Source organism: Oncorhynchus clarkii, chromosome 13, assembly GCF_045791955.1.
Source record: "Oncorhynchus clarkii lewisi isolate Uvic-CL-2024 chromosome 13, UVic_Ocla_1.0, whole genome shotgun sequence".
Taxonomy (NCBI): Eukaryota; Metazoa; Chordata; class Actinopteri; order Salmoniformes; family Salmonidae; genus Oncorhynchus; species Oncorhynchus clarkii.
In genome coordinates this window covers 32,514,191-32,537,246 of record NC_092159.1, presented here as the reverse complement: position 1 = coordinate 32,537,246, position 23,056 = coordinate 32,514,191, and the positions used below count along the sequence as shown (strand labels likewise).

The 23,056-nt window shown below is 41.6% G+C and overlaps 1 protein-coding gene across 2 annotated transcripts in view; it reads left to right on the top strand.

The window, feature by feature from the left end:
- The first annotated feature begins 6,872 nt into the window (after nucleotides 1–6,872).
- The window catches only part of LOC139364542 (serum response factor-like), a 28,741-nt gene continuing 12,557 nt past the window's right edge, over nucleotides 6,873–23,056 (top strand). The window contains exons 1-2 of one of the 2 annotated variants that reach the window (XM_071101351.1): nucleotides 6,873–7,752; nucleotides 15,276–15,545. In XM_071101351.1, coding sequence (XP_070957452.1) covers nucleotides 7,309–7,752; nucleotides 15,276–15,545 — 714 coding nt within the window. In that variant the 5' untranslated portion in view covers nucleotides 6,873–7,308. The remainder of the gene's footprint in view (nucleotides 7,753–15,275; nucleotides 15,546–23,056) is intronic. The other variant, XM_071101350.1, reaches the window with a different exon arrangement.

Below are 23,056 nucleotides of genomic sequence, written 5' to 3'. Positions count from 1 at the left end.
TTTTGAATGACTACCCCTTCCTCTGTCCCGCATACATACAGCATCTGTAAGGTCCTTCAGTCAAGTATTGAATTTTAAGCACAGATTCAACTACAAAGAATATGGAGCTTTTCGAAAGCCTCATAAAGAAGGGTAGTGATTGGTAGATGGGTAACAATAACAAATCAGATATTGAATATATCTTTAAGCATGCTCTAGTTCTGTGGTTTATGTATTAATGCTCTTGCTGCTGGTGATTCTCTGATCCACCTCTACGCAGACAACACCATTCTGTATACAACTGGCCTTTCTTTGGACACTGCGCTAGCAAACCTCCAAATGAGCTTCAACGCCATACAGCACTCCTTCCGTGGACACTGACTATCCTACCGATCCTTAACTTCGGCGATGTCATTTACAAAATAGCCTCCAACACTCTACTCAGCAAACTGGATGTAGTCTATCACAGTGCCATCCGTTTTGTCACCAAAGCCCCATATACTACCCACCACTGCGACCTGTATGCTCTTGTTGGCTGGCCCTCGCTACATATTCGACGCCAAACCCACTGGCTCCAAGTCATCTATAAGTATTTGCTAGGTAAAGCCCCTCCTTATCTCAGCTCACTGGTCACCATAGCAACCCCCACCCGTAGCATGTGCTCCAGCAGGTATATTTCACTGGTCATCCCCAAAGCCAACACTTCCTTTGGCCGCCTTTCCTTCCAGTTCTCTGCTGCCAATGACTGGAACAAATTGCAAAAATCACTGAAACTGGAGTCAATTAATCGGCTATGAAAAGCCAACTGACATTTAGTCCATTTAGTCCTGAGGTGCTGACTTTTAGTCCTGAGGTGCTGACTTGTTACACCCTCGACAATCACTGTGATTATTATTATTTGACCCTGCTGGTCATCTATGAACGTTTGAACATCTTGGCCATGTTCTGTTATAATCTCCACCCGGCTCAGCCAGAAGAGGACTGGCCACCCCTCATAGCCTGGTTCCTCTCTATTTCCTTCCTCGGTTCCAGCCTTTCTAGAGAGTTTTTCCTAGCCACCGTGCTTCTACACCTGCATTGCTTGCTGTTTGGGGTTTTAGGCTGGGTTTCTGTACAGAACTTTGACATCAGCTGATGTAAGAAGGGCTTTATAAATACATTTGATTGGTTGATTGATTGATTGACCGTTATTTTACTAATAGACAAACAACTACTGTACCTCTACAAACATGTCTGAATGGAGTTGTATTGACACCAAGTTGATACCAAAAATATTGATACCAAATATACTTTTGTTATATCTCCTTACATCTTATGAGTTCCAAGCTCTGGCCATGGTGAAGCCAGACAGAGTACCCTCCAACATTACAACACCTCCACCCGTCATCAAAAAGGTCAGTCCAACAGTAAATAGAGGTCTAACATTAGTTGACCAAGAAGACAACTAGACACCAGTTGACTACACAAGGCATCGACGCGTTATAATGATTACTGTAATATTGGTTGGTACAACCTTGTCACTAACTGGTTGTGTTGTCCTGTGCTTCCAAGCAGAAGCTGTGCCCCCTACAGCATAACCCTGTCGTTGCAGACGGTTCAGACAGACATGCTTCCCCCCTTCCACCCGTACCAGCCCTTGGAGTGCATTGTGAAAGAGACAGCGTGCAAGCTAATCTCAGCCATAGAGAATCTCAGCCATAGAGAATACCCAGCTGCAGAATAAGAAGATGATCCTCAAGGAGCAGTAAACTAAAGAGTACATGAAGGCCGAAGGCCTGAAGGATGACCAGGGGCAGCCCCTACCCTGCAGACTATCTTCGCACCTTGGCCACCCAAGCAGTTCAGACTTGAGCATGACAGATTACCTTGACAGCTCCAGCCCTGACCTGCTGATGGTGAGCAAGCAGCAGATGTTGGGGCAGCAGTTGACAGGCCTGGGACTGGACCTTCTCACCCAGGCCCCGACAGACTCATACTGGTGTTCGCCGTACAGATCGTCACAGACATGCTGGTTAACATCATGGCCGGTACAGTGACTTCCGAAAGTATTCATACCCTTTGACTTTTTCCAAATTTTATTGTGTTACAAAGTAGGATTCAAATTAATTTAATACTCATTTTTTGACAACGATCTACACAAAATACTGTAAATGTCATAGTGGATGAAAAATTCTAACAAATAAAAAATGTAAAACTAAATAAAACACTTGACTAGATAAGTATTCAACCACCTGAGTTAATACATGTTAAAATTGCCTTTGGCAGCATTTACAGCTGTGAGTCTTTCTGGGTAAGTCTCTAAGAGCTTTGCACACCTGGATTGTACAATATTTGCGTATTATTATTTTTTCAATTCTTCAAGTTGGTTGTTGATCATTGCTAGATAGTCATTTTCAAGTCTTGCCATATATTTTCATGCCGATTTAAGTCCAAACTGTAGCTAGGCCACTCAGGAACATGCAATGTCATCTTGGTAAGCAACTCCAGTGTATATTTGGCCTTGTGTTTTAGGCAAGTGTCCTGCTGAAAGCAAACTGAACCAAATGTTCCTCTAAGATTTTGCCTATGCTCAGCACTATTCTGTTTACTTTTATCTGATGACAAGCAAACCCATAAAATGATTCAGCCACCACCATGCTTGAAAATATGAAGAGTGGTACTTAGTTATGTGTTGTGTTGGATTTGCGCTAATCATAACGCTTTGTATTCAGGACAAAAAGTACATTTCTTTGCCACATTTTTTGCAGTATTCATTTAGTGCCTTGTTGCAAACAGGATGTATGTTTTGGAATATTTGAATTATGTACAGTCTTCCTTCGTATCAGTCTGTCATTTATGTTAGTATTGTGGAGTAACTACAATGTTGTTGATCCATCCTCAGTTTTCTTCTATCACAGCCATTAAACTTTGCAACTGTTTTAAAGTCACCATTGGCCTCATGGTTAAATCCCTGAGCGGTGTCCTTTTTCTCTGGCAACAGAGTTAGGAAGGGTGCCTTTATGTTTGTAGTGACTCTGTGTATTGACACACCATCCAAAGTGTAATTAATAACTGCACTATGCTCAAAGGGATATTCAATGTCTGCTTCTATTTTTTACCTATCTACCAATAGGTGCCCTTCTTTGCGAACCATTGGAAAACTTCCATTGTCTTTCTGGTTGAATCTGTACTCAAAATTCCTTGCTCGACTGAGGGACTTCACAGATACAGTGGATTCCGAAAGTATTCAGACCCCTTGACTTTTTCCACATTTTGTTACTTTACAGCCTTATTCTAAAAAGGATTAAATCATTTTTGTTCCCTTTATCAATCTACACACAATACCACATAATGACAAAGCAAAAACAGGTTGAAATATCACATTTACATAAGTATTCAGACCCTTTACTTAGTACTTTGTTGAAGCACCTTTGGCAACGATTCCAACCTCGAGTCTTCTTGGGTATGATGCTACAAGCTTGGCACACCTGTATTTAGGGAGTTTCTCCCATTCTTCTCTGCAAATCCTCTCAAACTCTGTCAGGTTGGATGAGGAGCGTTTCTGCACAGCTATTTTCAGGTCTCTCCAGAGTTGTTTGATCGGGTTCAAGTCCGGGCTCTGGCTGGTTCACTCAATGACATTCAGAGACTTGTCCTGAAGCCACTCCTATGTTGTCTTGGCTGTGTGTTTAGGGTCGTTGTCCTGTTGGAAGGTGAACCTTCGCTCCAGTCTGAGGTCCTGAGGGCTCTGCAGCAGGTTTTTATCAAGAGTGTGCAAAGCTCTCAAAGGTTACTGGCTACTTTCAAGAATCTCAAATATAAAATACATTTTGATTTGTTTAACACTTTTTTTGTGACTACACAATTCCATATGTTTTTTCATAGTTTTGATGTCTTCACTATTATTCTACAATGTAAAAAATAAAGAAAAACCCTGGAATTAATAGGTATGTCCAAACTTTTGACTGATACTGTATGTTTGAACAATTTCATGCTGGATGTAACTTTGAGCCGGATGCTGGATGCATCTCTCTGCTGGATGCTGGATGTAACTCAATGCTGGATGTAACTGAGATAGATGCTGGACGTAACTCTGAGCTGAATGCTGGATGTAACTCTGAGCCAGATGTTGGATGTAACTCTCCGCCGGATGTTGGATGTAACTCTGAGCCGGATGCTGGATGTAACTCTGAGCCAGAAGTTGGATGTAACTCTGAGCCGGATGCTGGATGTAACTCTGAGCCGGATGCTGGATGTAACTCTGAGCCGGATGTTGGATGTAACTCTGAGCCGGATGTTGGATGTAACTCTGAGCCGGATGCTGGATGTAACTCTGAGCCGGATGCTGGATGTAACTCTGAGCCGGATGCTGGATGTAACTCTGAGCCGGATGTTGGATGTAACTCTCAGCCAGATGTTGGATGCTAGATGTAACTTAGCCAGATGCTGGATGCTATACTGGATGCAAAATCCAGTATCCAGCTCAGTGTTACAGACCCTACTGCAACCTGTCTGACCTGGGGTCTGTTCAGTAGGGTGCATTGTTACAGAATGTCAGCAGTTTAGATAGAAACGTATTGCGTGAACAGGTACACTATATATACAAATGTATGTGGACACCCCTTCAAGTTAGTGGATTCAGCTATTTCATCCACACCCGTTGCTGACAGGTGTAAAAAAAAGTTGAGCACACAGCCATGAAATCTCCATAGACAAACACTGGCATTAGAATGGCCCGTATTGAAGAGCTCAGTGACTTTCAACGTGGCTCCATAATAGGATGCCACCTTTCCAACAAGTAAGTTCATAAAATGTCTGCCCTGCTAGAGCTGACCCGGTCAACTGTAAGTGCTGTTATTGTGATGTGGAAACGTCTAGGAGCCTAGGCTCAGCAGCGAAGTCGTTCCAAACTGCCTGTGGAAGCAACGACAGCACAAGAAGTTCATTGGGAGCTTCATGAAATTAGTTTTCATAGCCAAGCAATCGCACACATTCTAGACGATTCTGTGCGTCCAACTTTGTGGCAACAGTTTGGGGAAGGCCCTTTCCTGTTTCAGCATGACTTGACTGGCCTGCACAGAGCCCTGACCTCAACCCCCATCAAACAACTTTGGGATTAATTGAAATGCCAACTGCGAACCAGGGCTAATCGCCCAACATCATTTCCCGACCTCACTAATGCTCTTGTGGCTGAATGGAAGCAAGTCCCCGCAGCAATGTTCCAACATCTGGTGGAAAGCCTCCCCAGAAGAGTAAAGGCTATTATATCAGCAAAGGGGGACCAACACCATATGAATGGCCATGATTTTGGAATGAGATATTCGACGAGCAGGTGTCCACATACTTTGGTCATGTAGTGTATAATTGTCTGTCAGGTAGAATAGGTTCGAATTGAACAGGAGACAGTGTTTTTCTAAACTTGGTGCATGAGGTTGTAGGTCACACCACATTCTTTAGGCAGCAAGTCTTATGGCAGAATGACAATGCACAAGTGGAGGCTGCTGAGGGGAGGGCAGCTAATAATAATCTCTGGAACCGAGCAAATGGAATGTCATTAAACACCTGGAAACCATGTGTTTGGTGCCACCAACCTCCTGGAATGCACATCTAGTTTGGAAGCAGTGCTGGAGAAAGTGTTTGCAAGTTGCAGCATGAGTGCTAGAACAGTTGTATGTTTGTTACATGCAAAGTTTCCCTTGCATAAACCTGAACAAAAAGGAAACGTGGCTTGCCTTACAACTTCCCTGACTGTGGAAATCATATACTTATACCGCCACCTTGTGGCTACAGCAAAGCCTACAGTCTTTAACGAACATGAATTTGTTTGATGAATCTCCAAGACAACTCGTATAAAGATACATTTATTTAAATGCATGTATTCCAAATGTATCTTATTCCCCATAATTGTCTACTTCATGTTGCATGGTTGTTTTACTTTTAATTCACAGGGTGGGTCTTCGGGGTTAATTCGCTAGAGTCCCAAATATGGAATAAGAATCGAAATGCTGTATGTGTTGTTATATACTGTTCCATTATGAGTAAATCAAGTAATGATGTAATTAAAAATGCTAGAGAATTTATCATCACATTTACAATGGGGGGTATTTGACATCCTACTTTTAGAACACAGGTAAAGTTGGTAGTTTTATAAGGCAAAAATATTCAAACATCACTGGGGGAAAAAATATGTTACGTGGTTTGCAATTTTAAAATCACTTTAATCCAAGACACATTTGGCTCTTTTCAATTACGAAACTATGTGGATGCCTTTTCGTCCAATCACAACCAAGTTAAGGGCGAAGGTGATCTCTTATATTTACAAGATAATCGAGTGGCTGCTCTAACAATGGAAATGCATGTCCTCAATGATTGAAGGCAGGCGAGATCCGGTGGGACCATTCTAGCCAATGAGAGGGCAGGTACGCGTGATAACAACATGCACAACTAGGTAGTTTTATATCAGTACATTTGTAACAGGCTAAACATGACGTAACTTCTATTTGATCAAATAAACCTCACGAAATTCGACACTCTGTCATAGACCTTTATACAAAAAAGGGCTGATCTCACACAAACATTGTTTGGGTGGAGTAAATGCTCTCGCTTCGCCCTCTTCCTCTCTGCCTAGGGTTCGGAGCTATGACTCACCAAATAAGGAGCGACAACACCATAAAAGGAAATGTATCTCTGTATATGGTGGAAAGTAGATCTCGAAAGAACGTTTCCCCGGATAGAATTCATGCGCGCTAAATTGGTTACTCTTGTACATCTAAAATGTATTTTCAAATGAATACATTTTCCAGATATTAATAACATAAATGGTCTATATTGGAAGAGAGACTGGGAATTGTCAAGCGTTTTCGTGGTGAATTATATGTGATCGCGGAGTAATACCAATGGGTGTAAATCGAAATGTCCTTAAGTGGAGAAGAGTAGGGGGTTGGGCTTGATTGATTAGTTGTAGGAGGAAACATAACTTCTAACTAACGTTACAACTTTGCACAGTTATCGTAAATTATATACCATGGTCAATTTATTTCGTTTACACGAGTCTGTGGTTATTAATTTGATCGTGTTTTGCTAAAGCTCACAGATAACACGCAGCAGCACTATATATCTAGCTAGCTAGGCTTCACTTGTTGATAAAGTCGTTAGCTAAATGCCATTTAACTAACTGATTATATCTCTCGAATAGCTGGATTCCAAGGTCATTTGCACCAACAAGCTGAGGAATGGACAGTTTTTGAATAATTTCTGTTCGATCACAACATCGCTCATTTACGCATAGACCAGTGGGTCCATCGACCGCAACGGGGCGAGAGGTTTGAAGGCCTGGGGGATAGGTTCGGAATGTTGGGGGGAAACGGGGCAGGAATAGGTACAAGAGCAGGGGCCGCACGACCTGGAAATGGGACTGGGTTGACCGCTCTGCAAGTTAATCACCCAGGAACGAACATGAGTGGTGCCGAAGGTGGAAGGTTTGACGACCGAATCAGACAGTACTCAGCCGACGTGGTGTACAGCGGCTCTGAACCAGAGTCCGACTCCGGGGATGATGATGAGACCATGGGTTCAGCCGGGGACAAAAGAGGGGTGAAACGGGAGAGAGCTGAGATGGAAGTCGCTGCATCGGCGACGTCTGTGGGGCTACCCCCGGGAGGTTATGGCGGTGCAACAGGGGCAAAGCCAGGCAAGAAAACCCGCGGACGAGTCAAGATCAAAATGGAATTTATAGACAACAAACTTCGGCGGTACACAACTTTTAGCAAGAGGAAGACTGGCATTATGAAGAAGGTTAGTTGTCAGTATTCGGTCTCTTTGTTTTCATTGCAGACATGCTGCCGACCTGTGCTCGTGCTCCCACACTTGCGCAGACGTTAGGTTTCACAGGCACACGTGTTGGCGCTATGGTATAAATGTGCTTTTGTCTTCATTTAAGGTTAGGAATACGGTGTGCTTAGGTTTACAATCCATTTTAAAATAGGCGGTGACTGTGCTAACTAGTGATGACCCTTTCTCATGTGATGTAACTTAACTAATGATTTAACCTATTATTTTATCAGACAGGCATACTGAGACCAAGGTCTCATTTACAGATGAGCCCTGAATTACATAAATCAAAGAAATGCACATCAAAATAAAAATGCAAGCAGAAAGAAAAACACGGTCATAAAAAAACATCAGTAATAAGGTCCTTAATCAGCTTTCCGAATTGCCCTAGAAGCACAAACATCACATTTTAAGGACATTTTGAAGATTGTTAAAATCAGCTTTTAGTTAGCTCGGAGACCAAAGGAATTTCCGGAGTTAGCCATCCCCGAGACCAGTGTGGAAACGTGTATGTCTCAAGTGTAGTAATGATGGGTGTAGTAATGTACTGTATGTAAAAGTGCTTTGTAAATGAAAACTTAGGAATTTGTCGTCAGAGGGCCAACCAATGAGTATTTAAATTGTCGCCCCCTGCGTCTAACGATTTTAATGAAGCTGCGTTCATATCGCCATAGTCTAGGACCGACTTCGACTGAACAATCTGCTTTCTACTATTTAGCGAGAGGCAGGACCTATTTATATATATTTTTTTAATTTGACCTTTATTTAACTAGGCAAGTCAGTTAAGAACAAATTCTTATTTTCTATGACGGCCTAGGAACAGTGGGTTAACTGCCTGTTCAGGGGCAGAATGACAGATTTGTACCTTGTCAGCTCGGGGATTTGAACTTGCAACCTTCCGGTTACTAGTCCAACACTCTAACCACTAGGCTACCCTGCCGCCCCAATATAGAAAATTACCAAATATTTGTAAGCACATGATCAATATGAACACCATCCAAAGTACATATGCTTAAATCAGACATTTTTATGCGCTCTAGAAAACCACATACTCAGTACTAATTTGAGGTCAAAGTCTTTCTCTAATACACATGATCAATATGAACACCATCCAAAGTACATATGCTTAAATCAGACATTTTTATGCGCTCTAGAAAACCACATACTCAGTACTAATTTGAGGTCAAAGTCTTTCTCTAATACATTAAAGGCAGACTGTAGTTCAGAGAGCCTGATCAACCGTGGGGGCAATAGCATACACAACAGTATAATTGGCATACAAGTGCAGGTTACAATTTTTAGCAGACAAGTCTATTGTTAGTAAACATTAAAAAGTACAGTACCCAGAATCAACCCCTGCAGGACACCTTTCGTAATGTCCAGGAAACTTGATTTTACACCATCAGTAGATATTGAGTTCTATCTGTCACATATTTTTTTATGTGGTAACTTACAGCGAACTAATTTGAGTTCAATGGTCTGAGGCCCTATTATAGATTTTATTAAAAACACAATGTTTTCATGAATGGTTCTTGATTAGGTTGTCCAGGGTAGCTACTTTTCATGAGCTGCTATAAAGTTGCAGGACTGATTTTAAATGTGTATAGCTATTCGGCTTCTACAGAGGATCAAGAGACTGGTGCGAAGAACGTTTTAATGCATTCCTGCAATCACCTCCCCAAGTTATAGCCAAGTAAAAACCTGAGCATGCAAATTCTTGCTGCCAAAGCCACTTTCTTTTCAAGGCAACTCAATATTGTTTGATCAAGCCTGTTTGGTTAGGTATAACACTATTTGCATTTAGGTTGGGTCATGTGTAGGCTGATAACCTCATCCTAGATAAGTCTGTCAAATGGGACTGCAGCATGCATGTGAGAGAGGCAGCATGCATGTGTTCCTCAGGCCTGTGGTCACGTGTCAAGTTTTAATGTCACATGCACAAGTACACTGGAATGCCTTTCTTGCAAGTGCCACAAAATAACAAGGTAGAACAAAAACATGCAAAAGTAAGAAGCTATTTACAGGGTCAGGTCCAATACCATATTTACAATGTGCAGGGATACTGGAGTGATATGTATAGGGGGTAAGGTGACTAGGCATCAGGATATAAACAGAGTAGCAGCGGCGCAAATTATTATTGTGTGCGAGTGTGTCGAGTCATTATAAATGTGTGTGCGTGTTTTTTTTTTTTTTTAATTTAAATTGATTTTATTTCACGTTTATTTAACCAGGTAGGCCAGTTGAGAACAAGTTCTCATTTACAACTGCGACCTGGCCAAGATGAAGCAAAGCAGTGAGACACAGAGTTACACATGGAATGAACAAACGTACAGTCAACACAATAGACAAGTCTATATACAGTGTGTGCAAATTAAGTAAGAGGGAGGTAATGCAATAAATAGGCCATAGTGGCGAAATAATTACAATTTAGCAATTAAACACTGGAGTGATAGATGTGCAGAAGATGAATGTGCAAGTAGAGATACTGGGGTGCAAAAGGAGCAAAATAAATAAATACAGTATGGGGATGAGGTATTTGGATGGGCTATGTACAGGTGCAATGATCTATAAGCTGCTCTGACAGTTGATGCTTAAATTTAGTGAGGGAGATGAGTCTCCAGCTTCAGTGATTTTTGCAATTTGTTCCAGTCATTGGCAGCAGAGAACTGGGAGGAAAGGTGGCCAAAGTAGGAGTTGGCTTTCAGGGTGACCAGTGAAATATACCTGCTGGAGTGCGTGCTGCTATGGTGACCAGTGAGCTGAGATAAGGCGGGGCTTTACCTAGCAAAGACTTATAGACATGGTCGTGTTGGCATGTGAGTGTAGAGTCGGTGCAAAAATAAAATACAAAGGTCAACTCAGTCTGTGTAGCCATTCTGTCAGCTATTTAGCAGTCTTATGGCATGGGGATAAAAGCTGTTCAGGAGCCTGTTGGTGTCAGACTTGATGCAGAGACAAGTCTATGGCTTACTTAGGTGGCTGGAGTCTTTAATGATTTTCCGGGCCTTCCTTTCACACCACCTGATATTGTTGTGAATAGTCAGATTTAATAACAGTTTGATTTTAAACTTTTAGCCTACATGCTGTGAAAAAAAATAATGATTTCCCTAATCTTGTTTACATGACACATCTGCATGAAATCAGGCCACCTGATGGGATTTTGATAATTGCGCAATGTTCTACCACAGCGACCATGTTATTTTGAGGAAGCCTATTTGATTCTGAGTTTGGACATATAAAGTTTGTATGTGGACTCTTTGTAAGATGCATACTTTGTTTTTTTCTGAACTTGTGCATAAGCATAGTGAGGCTTGTGCTGCTGCCACATGTGCAGATCAAATACACCGCTGCAGTTGACGTAGCCTCACAAGCCAATCGGCGTATGTGGAGACAGAACTTAAGCAAATCGTACCATCTGGCCAAGTTGAAATCAAGATTTTAATTTGGTAACATCATAGTGTAACGTGATAATCTTAAAACTGATTCCGACATACAGTCTGCAAAGGCCTTTGGGAGTTAAATAATCCCGCTCAGGGCAGGGTACTTTACTGATTTTTGTACCCAGGTGTGCTGTATGCAGCAGGGAGGGCTAAAAAAAAGTTTGCCAACCTCTCTTACAAAATACAGGCAAGGAAAGGGGCTGCATAGTCAGTTGCACAACTGAAATGTGTCTTCCACATTTAACCCAACCGCTCTGATTCAGAGAGGTGCCTTATAATCAACATCCAGCAGGTGTTTTTGTGGGTTTACTGCCTTGCAGATTCTTCCCCCTTGCCGGCTCTGGGATTCAAACCAGCAACCTTTCGTTTACTGGCCCAATTCTCTTACCACTAGACTACCTGCAGCCCCAGGAGGCTCTGGTTCGCTTGTAAAATCAGACTGCAATGTGGAAGGTAGAGTAAGGTACTGCTTTGATGTGCCACAAAATCTGAGCTATCACTGCTCCTCCATAGTGCACTGCCAAAGCACACACCCCCTCTGGGTGCCTAGGCAACCACAGGGTTCCTTCCACTCTGCAATGAGGCAATGCCACTTGTGCATATACAGTGAGGGAAAGGGGATACTGAGTCAGTTGCGCAACTGAATGCATCCATCTGAAATGTGTCTTCCACATTTAACCCAACCCTTCAATCGGAGCGGTGCAGGGAGCCTTAATCAACATCATCGGCACCCAGGGAGTAGTTGTTGGGGTGTTGCTCAAGGGCGAACGGCAGATCTTTCCACCAAGCTGGTTCGGGGATTCGAACCAGCGACCTTTCAGTTATTGGCCCAATGCTCTTAACCACTAGGTTACATACCTGCCCAGGGTTGGTGTGTGGGTGGGTCCGCACAAATGACAGCCTACAGAAAGTGTTGCTGCAAAGTAGAGGACACAGGAGAGCTAGTCCTAACTCGCTAACTCGCTCAAGCTCTTCAACTCTATATTCTTCTTCCTATCCTTTGCCCCTTCCTGACTTTGTAGCCTTGTTTTCTAATTAACACTGGTTGCTTTCTGATGTTGTCCCTGTTTTATGAGCACCATAAAGTGCATCAATACATTGAATAGCATACGCAGCCAACTGGCCAATGGCTGCTGACAAAACGATCCCATTTCCCTCCTACTACTACTATCCCATAGTGCCTGAGAGCCCTGGGCTTGTTAGAGCCATGCTCTCTGCTGCCTAAGGCACAATGTTATGCTTGGCTGTGGGGTTCCCCTTGGAAACAACAGCTTGTGCTCACCGAGATGCCGTTTAAAAGCTTTTAAGAAATGGCTATGCATGGTGGAAGGAAGCTTGGTCTAGGCTGCATTAAGTAAGGCACTGGGTTGAGGTACTATGAGCCTGTGTAGAACAAACATGACCTTCTGAAATGCTGAGTAAGGAATCCTGTTAGTTATATTCATGACATTTCTATTTGCAATGTTCCACAACGTTTGCCTTCTGAACGTGGCCCTGCACTGCTCTAAGCAACTAATGCGCTTGTTCAGAAATATTGACCTCTTACTCTCCCAATAACCTTTAGCCTAACTCTCCACTCTTGGCCTTTGTCGGACTACAGCCCAGAGACCACATTGATTGTTCTCTGCAACATCAATAAATAAATGGTTAGATGTGCTTGCTGCCATACCACATTGCATCAGTGCTAAGGAATTGTGTGTGTTTGCTGAGCACATTTGTAGAAAGTGTTCATTGAATATTCATGTACTGTGTTAGGCAGTACATGGATTGTGTTATTGACTGTATGTTTGTGTAACTGTTTGTTTTTGTCGCACTGCTTTGCTTTATCTTTGCTCATGCGTTTGTAATAATGGTTTTGCATTTAGATACAGCTTTTCATGAGGTCTCAAATGACTTGTGAAAAAACCACTAGGCCTAAATCCTAAATGCAAATTTTTGTAGTCATTCATCCATTTTGTCATACAACAATATTCACTGAAACTGTAGGCTATACTGAACCTATTACCGTATCACAATTGTAACAATATATTGATAAAGATGCATGCAAGGGCCTGTTTATCTATTGATGCTAGGGCTGGGCGATATGGCTAATAATTATCACAAGATGTGTGTGTGTGTGTATGTTAAATGTTTCATTCGATAACAATAATTATCCTGATATTAATCAAATAATGTTTAAAAATCTGCTTTAGACCCTAGAATGCCTGAACAAACCAAAGGCTTTAATGTTTCTTATTTGTCCGAAGTAGAGCTGTAAACCCTTACAAGTCATGAGCAAGAAATACAATTTTAAAATAGTGCAAGTCAATATGCATTATACCTGTTAGCCTAATAGCACATCACAGTTTGTTGGGGTAGTTGTCTTACAAGCAAGAAAAACAAGTCTGTCTATGGTTTCTGGCTTTAAAGCTGCCCTATGGCAGGTCACTATGTTGCCACCTGTGCTAAAAACACACTGTGAGGGGGAGCTGGTTGCAGGAATGCACAGGTAGTGCTTTGCCAGGTGGCTGACTTTGGGAAAGCTTTTTTTTTTTTTTTTTTGGTGGATCTTCCACCAGTCCAGTGGATTAGTTTCACTGTCAGAATCAGGAGATGTTCAGGAGGTCATCTGTGGCTAGGTCATCATATGTCTCATTCAGATAGTCCATGACTATCGTTTTGATGGTTTGGGTGAGCTCTGTTTCACCATCAGGTTTCATGACCTCTGTATTGAACAGGTGTAGTACTGGCTTCAGATAAGACACACTGACATAAGACTCACCAGACAGAGCATCTGAATTCTAGGAGTGGGGTCAATGCCTGGTTGATGGACTCCAGAACATCTGTATAGGTGGGAGGTAAGTCCTGGGTCTTCTTGACTCTGGACAAGACCTGTGAAATGGCTTTCTCCGGCTCCAGTACTCTTTGCATCATCTTTTGACGTGATCACCACCTGGTAAGTGACTCTGTCACCAACTTGTGCTGGGGTAGGTTGTTCTTTTTGAGCAACTGACATGTCTCTTTTTTTTCCACGAATAGGAAAAGGCACCTACCACTTTCTTACACACTCACACACACACTTTCTTACACACTCTAACCAATCACTTCAATATACACAATTGACAAGGTTACTTACCAATGGCCAAGTGCAGAAGATGTCCAAAACATTGCAGTCGGGTCCATTTGTTGATTTTAGCAGCCTTCATCACGTTCGCACCACTATCCATCGTAATGCAGGCCTGTCTGTCTTGACTGAGTCCCCAGGAGGCGAGAGCGTCAATGAGCCCCTCTGTTATAGCTTCAACTGTGTGGTCGTCGGGAAAGTGTGATGTTTGAAGGCATTTATTTAGAAGATTCCATTCTGTGAGGCTAATATAAGGCTCTGACGTGTGACTAGACCACTGGTGGTGGTGGTGGTGGTGGTAGTAGTAGCAAAATATGTAAAACAACTACCCCAAAATCACTTCAGAGAAACTGATTTTGTAATTTTGGTGCGTATAGAATGGAGTCGTGTGTGTTCCGTGTCTAATTTTCTTCACAATACAACAAACCCATTCTCTTCAGGGCGTAACGCATGTCATCCTTGTAACTGTGGATCAAACATAGCGATCATAAACCTTAATACTGTAAATTACATGTCTTCAAATATGGAAATGTGATGTACATTTGGACTCACAGGTGTGTAGTTTGCTTGTATGACGAAGCGGTATTTATTATAACCCTCAACGTATTATCTTTCAGAACACTGACTCGTCTCTATTTACAGCATTTCCTTCACTCAAACGACATGTGCAGAGGTAGCCCAATTAGCAGGAAGGTTGGAGGCATTTTGTTGTCGCGCACATGCTCAAGTTTATAACAGCTGTCAGTTAAAACCCATACAGCGCTGTGAAGCGGCGAACCTGAGCTCTGACGTCATGTATAGCATGTCACTCTACAGCCACTGCGTTCCAATTTAGGCACTTATTAATGACCCGTATATGGGATGACATGACTGTGGGTGGAAAGGGCTACATTAAGTTTGATTTGATGCCTGATGTTCTCTCATCCCTCTTCCCACTCCCCCAGGCCTACGAGCTCTCCACTCTAACGGGAACCCAGGTCCTCCTCCTGGTGGCCAGCGAGACAGGCCACGTCTACACATTTGCCACACGCAAGCTCCAGCCCATGATTACCAGCGAGACGGGCAAGGCGCTCATCCAGACGTGCCTCAACTCACCTGACTCGCCGCCCCGCAATGACCCGTCCACCGACCAGCGCATGAGCGCCACAGGCTTCGAGGAGACGGACCTCACCTACCAGGTGTCGGAGGGTGACGGCTGCACAGAGCCCACTAAGGTGAAGTGGTTACAGTCTCCTGGGGTTAACGCAACCGATAGCTGCTTCAGAGCACCTGGGTTACCATGCATCAAGTTACCTAAGCTGTCTTATGTGGTGCTTTTAGCCTAGCAGTTGCATGGAGGTGTTTTTTCAAACTCTTAGATCAACAAACCTGTTGTCACACTTTTTTTGCATACTGTGCATAATAATAATAATAATAATAATAATACAGTATGTGGAAGAGGTATATTGTTGCTCTGTTCATTCTTTATCCTGTTGGGAAATGGGCACAAGCTTCAGAACCAAGGAGGTTTGCTAGGTTACTATGCAGTGCCGGAAAGAGAACCAGTGTAGAATGTCTTAACTTGTAGTAGCATTCCCTTGAAAAGCAAAGGTGTTAGAGGTCTTAGAATTAAAGGCACTAGCCAGTGGTAGTTTCACCTCCTTATTCTGGTAAAGTGTGTGTGTGGAAGAACAAACTTTCCAGCCAGAGAAACCTTGTGTAGCCACCAAAAAAATGTATTCACGCAACAACAACAAAAACTGGATCAAAGTCATAGTACAACATCACAGGACCATCATTTTGCTTAAATGATTGACATCACTACATGGGTCCTTTAACCAAAGCTGACCGATGGGTTAACTGGTACGTCTCCGTCACTGTTATTCATGGGCAAATGAAAAACAAAAAAATGCTTCACAGTAGATTGAGAAAAATAATATTTGGCCTCTTTGTCCATATATGGGATGGTTTCCTCTAGTTTCTCTCTTGGCAGAGGGCTGATTGCATTCCATATAAGCTGCAGCTGTTTTCAGCGTTGGTTGGAGACTGTGATTTTTCAAGGAAATGTGGTGAGCTCTATGTGAGTAGGTTCAGCAATGTACGCCAACCTGAGGCTAAATCTTTTGCTTGAGTAAATAAAAAGGGCCTTTGTTGGGCTAGTTTTGCACTTTGTCAACCACTTGTTGTCAGTTTCATCTCTCACCTGGCTTAATACCGAGGGGAATAAACGGTAGCTTCCTCGGATGGTCATGTTGCTGGTTAATTCACCAGGCACAGGCCTACACTTTTCGCTTTGGAAATATAGCGTAAGCTACACAAGTTCACATTAATATTTTTATTAATGGATGGACCATTGACCCCCATTTTAAAGCAGAGAAGCTTATGATAAGTGACAACATATCATGTCATGATGCGCAGTTAGTTAGTTACTACAAATGCGGTGGTGTTAATTATGAGTGATGGCGAAGATTCTGGATTTTTCAGCTCATTAAGCTTCTTTACTCAACCAAAAGCCAGACTTGCTTTGAAATACAATTGGTTGTTGGTGATGAACTACGGTACTACTTTAGCTCACAGGTGCCGTGGTGGGAGGAATCCTCACTGCTCACTCTGTGGAGAGAAAGTTTCTATTTAAAGAGGTTTCTGTCTGACTAGTCACCTCAGCTGTGGTGTTGTGCAAAGCACTGATAGAAAGACAGAGTGCAGATGACAAGGTAGAGCCGCATGCTGGTGCAAGTAAGTTGTCAGGAACACTGAAATACAGATGGACAGGGACGCTGTTCAGGGGCAAAAGTGGGCTGGGCTTGGGTTCTGGACTCAATCAGACCACAGCCAGACGCCCACAGTCAGTGTCATAACAAGAAACAGGCCATCCAACGCAAACTTAGTAGGGCATTACACTCATAACCTAGTTTTTCATTGTTTGCTTTGCTCTCAGTAAAGAGAGTGAGCCCGTTGCATGGTGCTATTTCCTGACAGGTGAGCCGCTGGGCCACCGGGGTGTTTGTTTACTAGTTTTGTCCCCTCTTTTGGAAGAGACTCGTTCAGCAAATGTTTATGGAGGAGGAAATGGACTTATGCTCAGAGGGATAACTTGTTCAAATAGGCTAATGTAGATGTCCTCTAGAAAGAAAAAAGGAAACCAAGTGCCCTAGACTAGAATGCACTATAATGAATGCAAGACACTGAATGCGGTCAGTTGAGTCGGTTTATTTTCGCTTTATGGGCCGAGTGTCTGAGGGATTTCACTCCACCTCGTACTTGATTGATGTATTAATGTCACTAATTAGTAAAGAACTCCCCTCACCTGGTTGTCTAGGTCTTTATTGAAAGGAAAAAACAAAAACCTACACTCTGCCCTCCGTGGAATTAGTTTGATACCACTGAGGTAGTACCTCCCTGTGGGCCCCCAAAAAGGCTAGGGTTAAAATGTCCCGTCGTTGACACTGATACCGGTTCCAAAGATGTTTTTGTGTGTGAATCATTGATCATTTAATGACTATATTCAATGGAAATGATTATAACTACTAACAAATGTTTTGTTTTTTTTACATTTTATTTACATTTTCATAAGCGCTTCAAGGGTAAATTGTTTTTGTGCTGCTGGAACAAAGGTGCGGCTGAATGCAGCGTTGCTGTCGGCACACTTGACATTTCCTGCCGTTGAGTAGTAGCCAGCCAGCCTACTACCAAAATGTTTCTGTTCAAGTTTTCCCTTTGCAGTTTGGCTTAGTTTAAAGCTTGTCAATAAACAAACTGTTACATCTTAGTAGAACTGCAGCACACATCTGTGCATTTTCTCTCCGCTGCGCTATAAACAGGACACACGTAAACAATGCAGGTGATGGTGAATACACCCAATGCAAGCTCAGAAAGTACATGGCAACTATTAAAGTGGCACTCCAGTCTCCTTTTCATCTCATTTAACACCTGATTTACTTAAAGCTGCAATATGTCACCTTTGGGCGACCTGGCCAAATTCACATAGACGTATGTCATTCTCATTATACTGCTTCATAGACTTGCGTTCATCTGTTTTTATATGTGCTATTTCTATGCTTGCTGTACTTAAGTTTAGTTTTCATCTTTTACTTAAAAACCCCTTAATAGGGATAGCCCCCCTTTTTTTCAATTTTTGCCTAAAATGACATACCCAAATCTAACTGCCTGTAGCTCAGGACCTGAAGCACGGATATGCCTATTATTGATACCATTTAAAAGGAAACACTTTGAAGTTTGTGGGAATGTTAATTTAATGTAGGATAATAACACATTAGATCTGGTAAACGATGAAATGCACGAGAAAGGCCATACTTTCAGATAGGAGTATAGCTGTCATTTAGATTTTGTCCGTCAGATGGCAGCAGTGTGTGCAAAGTTTCAGACTGATCAGTGAAGAATTACATCACTGTACAATATGTATCAAGACTGCCAGGAGTTTGTCCAAATGTGCCGAAATGATACGTTTTCAAGTAAATAACTATAGAGAACATACAAAAATGCTATGGTAATAAAACAATTAAGTTTATACACCCAGGAATGTCATAGATGATGGATCATTAGCTTATACACTTTCACACATCTAGATGGCCGGGTAGGGTGGGTGTGGAGCCAGAGACAGCAGTGGGGTCAACCTGTAGACCCCAATTCCTACATTTGAACATAAAAATGTATTTTATCAAACAAAACTATGCTACATTTTATGTCTGGGACCCTGAGGATGACAAATCGGAGCAAGATTACTGAAAATAAGTACATTATTTACCTTCAGAGGGGAATGTATCCAACCAGTTGCCGTGATACATTTTTTGTTGTGCATTTAAACAATAGCATGGTATTTTGTTCACTGTAGTAATAGCTACTGTTAATTGGACACTGCAGTTAGATTAACAATCATTTAAGCTTTCTGCACATATAAGACATGTCTATGTCCTGGAAAGTTGGCTGTTGTATACAATGTCATTCTAGTAAAATGAGTGCATATTAGCAACAACCGTCCTGGTTTAGGGACACCCATCCCGTAGAGGTTAAAGTTTTGTACACCAGCTTAAAATACAACATTTTTGGTTATGGAAAATATATATATCAAACTCATTCCACAGTGTCCGCGGGTTTTCGCTCCTCTCTTGTACTTGATTTATGAATTAAGGTCACTAATTAGTAGGGATGCACAATATATTGGTGAACATATCGGATGTCTAGTTTAACGCCGATGTGAAAAAATGTCAAAGCTGACGTGCATACCTATATAACGTAGATACATAACATAATGACACCACGTAAAATGTAGCGCTACACGTGCAACACAGCATTCCTAACCTAGCCCCCTATGTCTGCTGTGTGAATCGAGCAGTCAACAAGTCGAGCAGTCATTTGAAAGAGTAACATTTCAGCGAGACAACTCAAAGGAGAAATCCATTAAAACCAAGATAATGGAATTCATTGCCCTTGACAATCAACCTTTCTCTGTCGTGGGTGATGTTGGCTTTCGCCGACTGGTCGAGCACCAGTACACACTACCAAGTGCGCTATTTTTCAGATGTTTCCCTAACGGAGTTGCACAGTAATAGCGTCACTGCTTCAGACATACTATGGCATTTGGGTCTTCGCGTGTCAAAGATACAGTAGTACTGTCAAAGCTGTACAAAAAGTCTGCAAACACCAGCCCCAAACAATGTGTTTACAATACCGCGTTGGTAATAAAGCATTTGTTTGACCGCAACTTCTGGGGTAGCTAGCTTCAGCTTGGTAACTTTACCTAGCTAGCACCAATACAATCAGCCTGAAAACAATGACCAGTAGAAACCTCAGTTATTTTCATTCTTAGCAATGATTTATGAATCCTTGTGAGTAAGTATTTTTGTTCGCCTATTGAAATTTTAACTTCAGTTCATGAAACTAAATAGTCAACTTAACCCTGTTGCCCAAAGCTAACGTTATAAGCAGCTGGCTAGCTTCCTCTGGCTAGTGAGGCTCGACCGGACCGGGATGTGTTGTGAAGCTAGCCACAATAGTGGAATTTGCAATTTGCCTTCAAAATAAAAGTATGTAATTGACAGTGATGCAAATGTATACAAATAGAATTATGCCATACTTTTATTTTGAAGGCTAACTACAAAGTCCACTAATATTAACCTGTAGTGACACCCCATCCCGTGAACGGGACCGTTGTCATCATCTGACACTAATTAGCATAACGCAACGGACATAAATCTTCCTAGAAAATCTTCCTATTCATGAAAATCACAAGTGAAATATATTGGAACACAGCTTAGCCTTTTGTTAATCACCCTGTCATCTCAGATTTTCAAAATATGCTTTACAGCCAACGCTAGACAAGCATTTGTGTAAGTTTATCATAGCCTAGCATAGCATTATGCCTTGCTAGCAGCAGGCAACCTTGTCACGGAAATCAGAAAAGCAATCAAATTAAATTGTGTACCTTTGAACTTCGGATGTTTTCACTCACGAGACTCCCAGATAGACGGCCAAAGTAAATTTTTTCCCAAAATATAATTTTTGTAGGTGAAATAGCTCTGTTTGTTCTTCACGTTTGGCTGAGAAATCGCCCGGAAATTGCGGTCACCACAACGCCAAAAAATATTCCAAATTAGCTCCATAATATCGACAGAAACATGGCAAATGTTGTTTAGAATCCATCCTCAAGGTGTTTTTCTAATATATATTCGATAATATATCCGTCGGGACAATTCGTTTTTCACTAGGACCGATTGGAGTAATGGCTACCTCTGTATTTTACGCAAGAATCTCTCTCGGAGCCACCATGTGACCACTTACGCAATGTGGCCGCCTACGGCTATTCTTCAACAGAAATGCGTAAAACTACGTCACAATGCTGTAGACACCCTGGGGAATACGTAGAAAGTGTAAGCTCGTTGATGGTACATTCACAGCTGAATAGGGAGTCATTGGAACGCAGCGCTTTCAAAACCTGGGGCACTTCCGGATTGGATTTTTCTCAGGCTTTCGCCTGCAACATCAGTTCTGTTATACTCACAGACAATATCTTTACAGTTTTGGAAACGTTAGTGTTTTCTATCCAAAGCTGTCAATTATATGCATATTCTAGCATATTTTCCTGACAAAATACGGGAACGTTTTTTTTTTCCAAAAATGAAAATACTGCCCCATAACACCAAGAGGTTAAGGAAAATATTGGATATTGGTATTGGCTAAAAATGTCATCGGTGCATCACTACTAATTAGTAAGGAACTCCCCACCTGGTGGTCTAGGGCTTAATTGAAAGGAAAAAACAAAAACCTGCAGACACTAGGGCCTCCATGGAATGAGTTTGATCACCCTGATCTACACTACTGAACAAAAATATAAACGCAACATGCAACAATTTCAAAGATTTTACTGAGTTAGTTCATAGAAGGAAGTCAGTCAATTTAAATACATTCATTAAGCCCTAATCTACAAATTATTACATGACTGGGCAGAGTCCACCCATAAAATAGCTTTATTACACAGAAATACTTAGAGAAATGCTCACCAACAGGTATGTAAACAAACTTGTGCCCAACATTTGAGAGAGAGAGGCACTTTTTGTGCGTCTGGAACATTTCTGAGATCTTGTATTTCAGCTCATGAAACATGGGACCAACGCTCCGTTGTTTATTTTTGTTCAGTATCTTTTTTAGGGGGTAAATCAGCTTTAATATTGCAGATAGGATGATAGACACAATTTAATTGTCTGCATCATTTCCAATCCCCCATATGTGTGTGTACAGTACCAGTCAAATGTTTGGACACCTACTCATTCCAGGGTTTCTTTATTTTGACTATTTTCTACATTGTTGAATAGTGAATACATCAAACTAAGAAATAACACATATGGAACCAAAATAGTGTTACAATATATTTGAGATTCTTCAAAGTAGCCACCCTTTGCCTTGATGACAGCTTTGCACACGCTTGGCATTCTCTAAAACCAGCTTCATGAGGTAGTCATCTGGAATGCATTTCAATTAACAGGTGTGCCTAGTTAAAATAAAATAATTGCCCTATTTAGTAAAAGTCTAAGTCCATATTATGGCAAGAACAGCTCAAATAAGCAAAGAGAAACAACAGTCCATTACTTTAAGACATGAAGGAAGACCAGAGTTATCTCTGCTGCAGAGGATAAGTTCATTAGTTACCAGCCTCAGAAATTGCAGCCCCCAAAAAATGCTTCAGAGTTCAAGTAACAGACATCTCAGTATCAACTGTTCAGAGGAGACTGTGTGAATCAGGACTTCGTGGTCGACTTTCTTTGGCCAAAAAACATGAGCAATGGATATTATTAGACCAGTGGAAATTTACTTAAGGTATTTCTGTTTAAAAATATATTAGCAAACATTTCTAAACCTGTTTTTACTTTGTCGTTATGGGGTATTGTGTGTAGATTGAGGAAAACGTTTAATTTAATCCGCTAGAATAAGGCTGTAAAGGAACAAAATTGGAAAAAGGGAAGGGGTCTGAATACTTTTTGAATGCAAGGTATATTATTTTAAATGTATATTTAATATATTTTCCTTTTATTATTTACTAACCCTTACACCCCTCCCTTAATTGGAGTGAACTAATGGACAACAATACTTAGGCTTCTACTTTCAGCTTATACATACTATATACACTGCTCAAAAAAATAAAGGGAACACTTAAACAACACAATGTAACTCCAAGTCAATCACACTTCTGTGAAATCAAACTATCCACTTAGGAAGCAACACTGATTAACAA